The following is an 11,045-nucleotide window of genomic DNA, read 5'->3' as shown; positions in this document are numbered from 1 at the left end:
CTTTCTCTTCAAAGTAGATTCTTAGTTTTTGTGCTGACTCAGACACACTTTTGAGACACATTATTTCTATGTAAAGTTTAACAGATATTTCCTGTTTTATGGGCAGCTGCTTTTTACTAAACACACATCATGTGGAATTTAACAAAAATAATATCATAAAATGTACTTACAAAACGTATCCAGCAGCATCAGGTTAACATTTAACTCCCAAAACCTGTAATGTTGCCTTCATTTGTTGATAAATTCACTTTGTATCTATGTACGTAATGTATGTACATCACACTGAAATTGCAATATCATCTATAAGATTAAGATTTAAAATCCTTGAAAGCAAAGTCTTATATTGGAAAAGACTATCAGCCCTAATAAATGTGTTAAAAAGTGAATCTGCACTCACTCCATGTTAGTGGTCAAAGATTTATGAAAAAATCACTGCCTCTTCATGACTTTCATTTATGCAAATCATTTCAACGGGAGGAAAACTCTAATGACACCAACAAATTCCACATGCAAAGTACCTTCACTCAGTAAACATTTTTCAGAAGAATGGAAAATCCTCCCCTCTGCCAGCCCACACTTTTAAGAAGAGTTCCTGATCTGTTTTTGCACAACACACTGAGCTTCCACATGCAGATGTGCATAAGCTGACGCTAAAATACGAGCATGTCTGTTACTGTGCTGCTTTCCTTGGGCTGGTTAGTGCTGCAGTCAGCTGATGGGAATCTAGATCACACCACTCACAGCCAGGGGATGTATCTGCAGGGGGACTTCTCCTTCGCTGGACTCTTTCCTCTCTTCTATACTAATGGGCTGAGTGGTTTGCCTGCTCTGGTTCCATGCAGAGAGTGAGTGTTTCTGTTTTATTAGACAGAAACCTGATAGATGCATTTCACTTGTGGACCAGTTAATATTGTCAGTTTTTTCAAACTTAACACTCTTTTTTTTCTTCTCCAGAGGCAGGCCCAACAAACATGGTTTTCATCTGTTGCAAGCTATGAGATTTGCTGTGGAAGAAATCAACAGCAAAACAGGGGTGCTTTCTCTCCTACCAGGAGTGAAACTCGGCTACCAGATGTACGATATTTGCTCAGTACCGGCCAGTATCCTGGCCACCCTGGACCTGCTCGACCAACAGTACAGGAACATTTCTACACCTGGGGCACAGAACAACACAGCCCTTAATTCCAGTGATGCTCAAACAGCTGTGGCTGTGATTGGGCCGGACAGCAGCAGCAAGTCTTTCACCCCTGCTGCTTTACTGGGGACCTCTCTTGTACCACAGGTAAGTTAATATTTGGAAGTCTTTGCTCGTGTCCATGAATTATTTTATATTCCACATTCACATCTTAAAAGAAACTCATTGCTCATTGCTCATTGTAGATCTCTTATGAAGCATCAAGTGAGCAGCTGAGCAACAAGATATACTATCCATCTTTTTTCCGCACAATTTCCAGTGACAAGAACCAGGTAGCTGCTATGATCCAACTCCTGGTTCGTTTCAACTGGACCTGGATCGCTCTCTTAGGCAGTGACAATGACTATGGGCTTCAGGCCATGAAGAGTCTGTCCCAACAAGCATCCAGCTACGGCATCTGCATCGCCTACCAAGGAGTCATCCCCTCAGCCACAGATGAAACAGTCCAGATCATGAGGAACATGGTAACGAACATACTGACAACCCACGTCAATACCATTGTGGTCTTCTCCAGCAAGACGAAACTCAGTGGCTTCTTCCCATTTGTACTCGAGCGCAACATAACAGATAAAGTGTGGATCGGGACGGAGGACTGGTCAGTGGCAACTCTTATATCAGGCATAAGTGGAATCAACACAATCGGTACTGTGATCGGTGTGGCCGTCAAACCTATATCCATTCCCGGATTTGAGGAGTTTGAGAAAAAGATAGTCGAGGCTTCAATGCAACGCGCCAACGCTAATGTTACCATGAGCTATGGAAATGACTGCCTACAGAGCACAGACCTGTACAGCCTCGCCAGAAATAATTACTCTCTGGAGGAATATGACATCGCCTCTGCCTTCAATGTGTATAAAGCTGTGTATGCTTTGGCTCATGCTCTGCACACTACACTTGGTTGTGATGCCGAAAAGTGCAACAAGAGAACCGTGCATCCATGGGAGGTGAGTTGATTTAAACTGATGTTTTGGTTTGGTTTGATTTGGGTTTATTCTTTACATAATTCTCATTTTCTGTCCTCCCCAGCTTTTTCAGCAGCTAAAGCATGTGCGATTTTCCCTGGAGAACACCTCTGTGTACTTTGATGCAAATGGAGATCCACCCACAGGATATGATATTGTTACCTGGATTTGGAGGGGCACTGACTGGTCCCTGAGAGTAGTGGGCTCCTTTACCCCAGACCCAATTACACTGACAATTGATGCAGATCAAATTGAGTGGTGCGGAAAAGAAGGTTCAAGAGCAGTAAGAGCAACATGGTGTTTGGGTTTGTTTTATAGTTTTAAAAAAAATTAAATATTACAAAAAGACCCACAGAAAATTAACCCTAACCCTAAAAAGGATCATTTTCATTTCTCATTTAAAAAGGTTAAACAAATATGCTTTTGATGTTGTGGTTTATGTGCATCTGTTGTATAGCATTTATTTCTTCTGTTATTCTCTGCTCTCCCTTCCAACCAAGAGCTAGATCTATTAGAGATGACCTGTTTAAATAAAAGCTAATCTATAATATGTCTTTTTCTTTGACTGTGTATAGGTGCCACTGTCCATCTGTTCACCACCCTGCCCAACTGGCCACAAGAAGTTGCTGACAGGGCAGCATAAGTGCTGCTTCGACTGCCAGGCCTGTCCTGCTGCCACATTCCTCAATAAAAGTGGTAAACAAAGAAAAAGGAAAAAGGAGCAGAGATAAATAGAAAACAGAGAGGCGGGCGGTGGAAAAGGGTTTCCTTGATCACATATTATCTCTATGTAGCAAAATGAGACTGAAAAGTGAATCTGAGATTTTATGATCTGATAACAAAGATTATATAAAATCTATCTTTTTATTATAAAAGCCAGTAATAAATATGTGTCGTTTATCGGCATCGTCAGAGGTGCTGATTGTATGTAATGCAAATACAAATCCCCCAAAATCATAAAGATATCCAAGAAATAAAAGTTAAGTTGTTGTGCTCCAGAACTCAATATAGAGTTCAGCTATTTAAGATTTCTTCCAGTGAACAAAGTGATCCACGTTGCAACAGAGCGCCATTACATTGTTGTGTGTAAAATTGTCCAATAGGTGGTGCTGAATGCACATTCTGACGCTGGAGCCAAACGACCTGAAAAAAACCAAACAAGGGCCACAATGTTGAATAATAACAAATCACATATTATATGATTTCCAGCAAATGCTGTGTGTTTGACTTTAAGTTTCAGACTTGGGCTGGTGAATCTGAGCTCAACCAACAGTGGACACAACTGCTGTCCAGCTTTTATATCCCAGGTTTTCTTCAAGCTGTGCTTTTTCTCTTCCTTAGATCCTGTAATTTGCCAGCCGTGTCTGCCAGAGCAGTGGGCGCCCCCGAGCAGTGAGCAGTGCCTGAACAGGACTGTCCTGCTGCTGGAATGGGACGCCCCTCTCTCCATTGCCCTGCTCTTCTTTTTCGCCACCTGCCTTCTCATGATCTTTGGCACTGCAATAATCCTCCTGCTCAACCTGAACACACCCGTAGCCAAGTCTGCCGGGGGCCGCACCTGCCTCCTGATGCTGGCAGCCCTGACTGCAGCCACCATAAGCTCTTTGTGCCACTTTGGCCAGCCATCGCCTCTGGCCTGCATCTTCAAGCAGTCTCTATTCATGGACAGCTTCACTGTGTGCCTGGCCTGCATCACTATGCGCGCCCTTCAGGTTGTCTGCATTTTTAAATTTGCATCCAAGCTGCCGCCAGCCTATGACAAGTGGGCAAAAAAACACGGGCCAGAGTTCACAATTTTCCTAGTGTCTGCCATCATGCTGATCATTTCCGTGCTCCGTGTGGCCCTCGACACCCCCAGGCCTTCCATGGATCTTGAATTCTACGAGGATCGCATCGTGCTCGAGTGCAGCAAGACCCTCTCGGTCGGCTCTGGTGTTGAACTTGCTTATGTGTCCATGGTCAGCGTTCTCTGCTTCACTTTCAGTTACATGGGCAAAGACCTGCCAGCCAATTACAACGAGGCCAAGTGCGTGACCTTCAGCCTCATGGTGTACATGATCTCCTGGATCAGCTTCTTCACCCTCTACCTCATCAGCAGAGATTCGTTCACCATGGCCGCACAAGTGTTTGCCACACTCTTCAGTGTCCTAGCCTTCCTCGGGGGATACTTTGTACCCAAAATTTATATTATTGTGCTGAGACCGCAAATGAACACAACTGCACATTTCCAGAATTGTATTCAAATGTATACCATGAAAAAATGAGTAGTGTGGTGATTTCATTACATTAACAGCACTTATATTCAAGGCAGCGCAAAATAATAGCTTTAAATGCATTTTATTTAAACAATGTTTATCTTGTGAGTGTATTTGTGTGTTATTAGATTGTGCATTCTTTTGCTTAGATGTCCTATAATTTAATTTCAGTGTAATTTAATTGTCAAGTTCAAGTTTCAAGTGAGTCAATAGCAAAAAGCAGCTGGTTACAGAATAAAAGTTTGTTACAGCAAGTTGCAGAATGATACAACAACTCATTGCATGTCAAAGAAATCCCTAACTGCTTTGTCTCTCTCTCTCTCTCTCTCACACTCACACACACACACACACACACACACACACACACACACACACACACACACACACACACACACACACACTGCTGCTGCTGTTAGCTGTTGTTTGAGAGGATAGATGAAAAGGCCTTTTGTGGCTGGGAGGTCAGCGCTATTGACCAGTAGATGTGTGAGTAGAGTCGGAGGTTGGCTTTCCCACAGTCTCTCTGTCCACTCACAGGCTAATACCCTCGGTCAACAATCGAAGTGTGCCATGGGTGAACAAGCAGGAGTTTTATTGTCTGTACACAAAGAAAAGGCGCGAGAATAAAAATTCAGGAATTTCATTTCAACATCGCCCAACATACAAACTATCCGTTTGAATCCATGCAAAGGCACGTTTACACCTCTACCTGCAAACTGCTGTGGCCAACGTTTCACTGTGCTCTTGGCCGTGTTTGTCTTTCGTTACACTAAAATCAACAAACCATTAAAGTCACCCGAATACCAGCAGAGTCGAGGTTTCATTTGGGATGTGGCTATCCACACATTAATGATATTTTGCCATGAAGTCAAAGGGACAAAAATGTGCACAAAAAAACTATGTAAATCATTGTGGTGTGAAAACTAAGAATTTGCCTTTTCCACACTAGCAATTAAATCTATAATAACATGTTTTCTTTCAGCATCTTTTCCCCTGACACCACCAGTGCAATGATGCATCCTGTTTAATTATTCCCTGGGTGCATATCAGGAGCTTTTGCCCACGTTCCCCAGAGTAAATGCAGGCTGAGATAAGCAGCAGCTCCTGATAAGAGATGGACGGCACTCCATTCTCAGTCTGGAATGGTTTTATCTCCACTGAGCCAGCCTCTGATTGCTTCACTTGTCAGTTATTGATACATCTTCATCTGACACAAACCCCAATACGGCTTAATTAACGTGCCTTTGTCATGCTAATGACACGCTATAAAGTGAAGAGCAGCTTCAGAGCTGATAGTGTCATCCAAAATGAATCTGATCGCTTCACCTACACACCCACGTCTCCATGCATCACCAACCACGCCTCCTTTCACTACATCACAACCTGTGAGGGGAGATAACAAAGTTAGCACCTCTGAGATTTAAACAGAGAGATGTGAATGAAATGCTTGAACAACAAAACCACCAAGACTAAAAATCATCCACAGTTAACATAAAATGTTCACATAAGAACATGAGCGTCCTTTTTTTATTTTAGGGAAGAAATTATTTGATAAAATACTAAAATAAAATAGAGGTAGCAGCAAACAGTGGCTTTGATTTTTCATTTCCAAGCATTACACTGTGCTGTTAGGAATACTGAGTGTTGGAAGCATGAATTTACAGTAAAACACAAGCTAGGAAAATGCTATTGCGGTCTATACTTGATTATAAGTAAGTATATGTGTACACGTGTGAGTAATTGTGAATACAATATGTAGGCCATAAATCTGGGCACTGTGGAGAATGTGTGATTGTTTTACTTAGTAACATGGGGGACTGCTTTAGTTTCTAACATGCCAAGGTCAGCTGATTGTTTATTGTGCCTTTGCATTGCAAATAAAATACATCTTGTCGTGTGTAACTGACAAGATGCTGGCTGCAAATGCCAGCAACTAGATGCAATTTGCTGGATTTTTTAATGTGTTTTTCTGTTCACGTTGCTTAGCATAAATCAAAGAAATCCTATCACATTTCCTGATTATGAAATCTACAAACCAAACGAGGAAAATGTGTGTACAGCAGTGTTGTCAAAACCCATTTTAAGTTTGCTGTTTAGATATGTACAGACCCAAACATCCTTATATCTGTTGCCTTGTAGATCAAACCATTAATGACCATCCCTACATTCATTGTTGAAAAGAGGTGTTAAAATAAAAATGCACTAAAAGAGGCAAAAATAAAGTGGTATTTTTTTTTATATATATATAGTACCAATGTGGACTTTTTTCATGAAATATATATAAATGTAAAAGAAGTCAGCAAGCATTTTTAATGATTGTTTCTTTTTATTTTTAATTGTCGTACAAATGTTAGGAATGAGTTTTAAGAACCTTTACACAATAGCAGAACAGCAATATAAACATCTCAGTACAACATGTTAAAAATGTAAACCCATCTACACGCAAAACACACGCTTTGTAATCATACTGACACATCGAGTTTGGCATAGATACATCAAAACAGATGAGAAATATTCTCCACAGCAGCTGTCCATAAACACAGTATGGCAGACACATATACAGTAACATCGAGTAGTCCAAAGATAAAACTCCACTGGAGTAAACAACAAAACTATCAATACTCAAAATCAAAATCAACCTCCAGCTTTAAACGCAAAGGGAAAGTACGTATTAAGAGTCACAGCGGGATCTTCAGCTACGTGACAGCCGGTGCTTTTACTTGTCCATCAATGTGATGAGACGCTAAGGAAACCCATCAGGAATGAGCAGGCTGGAAAAATATATTTCCTACATAGTGAGGGAGAGTTCAGCACCCCTCATGTCTCAGTCTCTGCCTCTACCAAGGCCTCCACACGGGGCCTCTGCTCCCGCTGTCCTGCACTGTGGTGGGCCTGAGTGTGAAGCAGACTGGGGAGGAGCTGCTGGCTGTCTGGGCTTGAAGGAGTTTCTGGTCTTGCTGCTGCTGGAGTCCCTGCAGAGGGGCGAGAGAAGCCTCTGAGCCAGCTGAAAGGAAGTGCACAGGGTCCCTCCAACACTGAGAGTAGGCCTGGTTGTAGTCACTCTGACAGAGGCCTGTCTGCAGCTGCTGCCTCAGGAAGCTCACAGTCATCTCCAAGATGTCAGCCTTCTCTAGCTTGGAGTTGGGCTCTTGCTTGTGAAACTCCTTCTCCAGAATGACTTTCAGCTGCTCGATGCAGCTGTTGATGCGATCCCTGCGCATTTTCTCCACAATGGGTTTCCTCATCTGAGAAAGAGAAGGCAGACAAGTAAGTTCACATTTCAAGTCAGCAATGCACAAGCCAATCTAAAAATCTCCTGTGGTACTCACTTTAATGTTATCTTTCTCAGAGATCCTGATGTGGTGAACAGAGGAGTAGTTTGTTGAGTAAGGAGCCATGTCTCTGCAGAGGTGAAGTGAGCAGTGATGTCTCTGGAGGAGCCGCTCCTCATTTTATACTGGGAGATTAGCATAACAAAGTCATGTGGCTGAGGCAGGGCTGGGGTTCCCACACTCTGACCAGTGGGACTCCCAACAACAACAATGGAGGAGATGTCAATAACTCAGAGAGCATTTATCTCTGCTGGGCATGTTTCCCAAGATAAGCAACAGGCAATTAAGAGTTAATCAGAAGTGCTATCTCCGAATTTACATCAGCTGGATTGATCAGATTTTTTTTCTGTTTTTTAATTCTGATCAGAGGGAGTAAAATACACAAAAGAGAGAATCTCTCCAGGGGGAGGGGGTGACTGCAGTTAAGGACCAAATGAGTTACTGCAATAAAACAATATAAATGCCCCTTCAAAGAACACTTGAGCACTTTACTGCTCAGATAGCAAAGTGTGGAGAGGACAGAAAATGTTGTTTTTGGAATAATAAAGGCCTCGGGTATGACTCCAGGCAGTCCCATCAAAGTTGAGGACAGGACAATCAAAGAAGTCTTAGATGAAACTTATTCGTCTACCACCTGTTGCTTTTCCAACTCCGCCCCACTCAAGCCTTGACATTAAGGTTTCCCACGGGGATCGCGAGTGAGGGAAAGCTTCAGCAGTGTATCTCGCGCATATTCAAAGCTACAGACGACCCAGGTGTGAAAGGAGGTGAGTGGCGTAAGTTGTCTGGCCCGAGCCGGGCCGACCAACGCGTGCGCTTCAAAATGCCCAACAAGCGATTTTTTTTGCGCTTGTGTTGACGCACAGCGTGAGGCGTTTACTCAGCCTCTTGTTCCTCTTATTAAAGACAAACAGGGGCGGGAGCGCATATTAGCCATGTTTATATTTGCCCCCATATAGAAAGACAAACAAAGAAAGACCCAAAAGTGCCACCCTGCTGGAGAGAGTCACCGAGTCATGAATTTATTACGAAACTAATAAATTTAGCATATTTTGCAGATATCTTTATTACTGGTCATGACTTCTTTTGAAAAATTGTTGGCAGCCTTTAGTCAAAAGTCCTTGCCTCGCTTCCCCCGAGGGTCTGCAGACTCTGCTGTAAATGAACTGTGTCAAATTAGTGTCAAGTTAATGGCATTATGAGCGGGGCTGGCAGTGTGCCTCTGAGGGCCTCCATCATTGGCTGGCCCCAGATGTGAAGCTGGCCTTGTGGGCGCAGTGTGAGTAGTCCCATCTCCCCAGTTTCCCACCAGCCCCCAACATCAGGCTAAATGGGCTCCAAAAGCCATGCCGCTCCTCCACGCTCCGAGGAATGTTAATTGATCTTTTGTTGCAGCTCAAACAGAAACTCTGTGTCCTGGTCCATCTGGGAAAAATCAAGTCAACTGGCTTCACTGCCTGTCTGTATGGAGGTTTTGGTCTGTGCTTTCAGTTACCCATGTATAGTGCTGATAGAAGAACTAAAGGTTTCATCACAAAGGAAGAACTGCAGAGATGCAGTACTGTTAAAAGTCTTGGGCCGCCCCTTGATTTCTTTAGACTTTGCTTCCGAGGAGCCAGACCTTTCCTTTGTAATATTTCAAAGTGTCAATAGTTCTCCAGGCTCTCTGAAGGTTTTGGGACGTGCATCTTTGTAACCAATTTTGTTTTTGATTCTTGTTTGTTTGTTAAGCTAAACTATGAGTCATTCAATAATAAAAAGGCCCCTAATTCAAGTGATGAACCAGTGTTGTGTCTACACATAAAAGACACAACACTGGCACAACACATAGGCACTTTGTTACTAGGAGCCTGTTGCAAAAACATATAATATAATATAATTTAAACCTACTTCTTTATTGAAATGTATGAAAATTGCTAAAAATAACACAGCTTGAGAGTCATAAAATAGTATATTTACACGAACAAGGTGATTCCCAAAGACGTCTTAGTAGCCAACTTGGCATATCTCTGCCCATTTTGAAGTGTGTCTCTGCAGTGTCTTTACATCTATTTACATCAGGTGTACAGTATCTGAAAGTCATGTCTTTAAGAAATAGGAAAAATTTAAGAAAAGCTTTAACACCAGATCTGATGGATGTATCTGTCCCTTCAGTTGATTCATCTACTATTCATAAGCCTCATCAGAAGTGGTCTCAGTGGAAGGTTGGTCATAAAGAGGGGAAACAGAGAGAAGGCTGAGGTATGAAAAATTACACCAGAACTGGACTGAAAGTCAGACACAACAGGTCTGGTAGAGTGATGAATTCAAAGTCGACATTTATAGTTTGAGTCATGATCAATGTGTACAGAGGAGGTAAGGAGAGGGGTAAAGCTGGGTGAGCATACAGCCATCTGTGCAGTCAGGTGGTGGTGTTTGAGAGCTTGTCAAAACTGATGAAGTTATGAACACAGAAAAGTTCAGGCTGTGTTGTCACACCAAATATTGGAACTCACTAGATTATACAATTGTCTGTTTTTGTCTTATACACTATATTTCCATTTTTTCTTGCACATTTTTCAATGCCCATATTTCCCATTTTCATAGAAAAATCTAAAATAAATAAATGAGGAGAGTCTCAAGACTTTTGTACAGCAGTGAGTCCAGTCAGTGGCAGCATCCCCACCACAAGTCATGTAAAAGCAGCATCGGCACAGTAGAAAATGCTCAAAAAGTGCTACAGGTATTGAACAATAATTCACAATAAATCTGATATGAGAGAGATTAAAGCAGGTAAAAAAGGAAATCTCGGATCTCTGGAGGTAATGAGATAATTAAAATTCACTGTAATGGAGCCCTGTTTTTTTTCTCTCTCTTTCTCCTCTTACATCTGTGTGGCCCATATCAGCAGTACTACTTAAAACTGTTGTCATTACTGAAAAATCAAAAAAAATCCAGTAACTTTCAATGAGCCCAGCGCTTTTTAAATCTCTTTTTTTCTCTTTGTCATCATGTCAGTGCGAAGTTCTCCTCCTTTGGAAGTTGGTGTGCACTACATGGCTGCCGGGGGTCTTTGTCTACAAGTGTGTGGGAAGACGAGTCCCCCTCCCACCAGCCGCCTGAGAGCGCTGAATTCATGCCATAAAGTCTCGGCCATTGCTCAGACCTGCGGCGGCACAGAGCTGCTTCCCGTCAGCCATCTCTCTGTGAGTGTGGTATCTCCCGTTTCCCACACTCTGCGCCTATTCACTGGTCCCAAGATGGGAACAATAGAAGTGTGTCTTGTTACACATCACATTAGCTATGGTGTTTGATCTCCTGT

At 42.5% G+C, this 11,045-nt stretch overlaps 2 protein-coding genes across 2 annotated transcripts; one reads left to right on the top strand and one right to left on the bottom strand.

The window, feature by feature from the left end:
- Nucleotides 1–663: 663 nt before the first annotated feature.
- tas1r1 (taste receptor, type 1, member 1) lies at nt 664–4,421 on the top strand (the record flags this gene model as incomplete). The annotated part of the gene is made up of 6 exons (XM_082517534.1): nt 664–845; nt 955–1,282; nt 1,381–2,139; nt 2,222–2,440; nt 2,733–2,853; nt 3,499–4,421. The coding sequence occupies 6 exons, from the start codon at nt 664–666 to the stop codon at nt 4,419–4,421; spliced, it is 2,532 nt and encodes an 843-aa protein (XP_082373660.1).
- A 2,357-nt stretch (nt 4,422–6,778) lies between these two features.
- her12 (hairy-related 12) lies at nt 6,779–7,851 on the bottom strand. The gene is made up of 2 exons (XM_082518830.1): nt 7,742–7,851; nt 6,779–7,657 (listed from the first exon to the last, which is right to left on the bottom strand). The coding sequence occupies exons 1-2, from the start codon at nt 7,808–7,810 to the stop codon at nt 7,250–7,252; spliced, it is 477 nt and encodes a 158-aa protein (XP_082374956.1). The 5' UTR covers nt 7,811–7,851; the 3' UTR covers nt 6,779–7,249.
- Between the last annotated feature and the right edge of the window lie 3,194 nt (nt 7,852–11,045).

Source organism: Aulonocara stuartgranti (assembly GCF_965226115.1).
Source record: "Aulonocara stuartgranti genome assembly, chromosome: 20".
NCBI classification, from domain to species: domain Eukaryota; kingdom Metazoa; phylum Chordata; class Actinopteri; order Cichliformes; family Cichlidae; genus Aulonocara; species Aulonocara stuartgranti.
The sequence above is the reverse complement of the archived record's forward strand: the minus strand, read 5'-3'. Positions and strand labels throughout refer to the sequence as shown.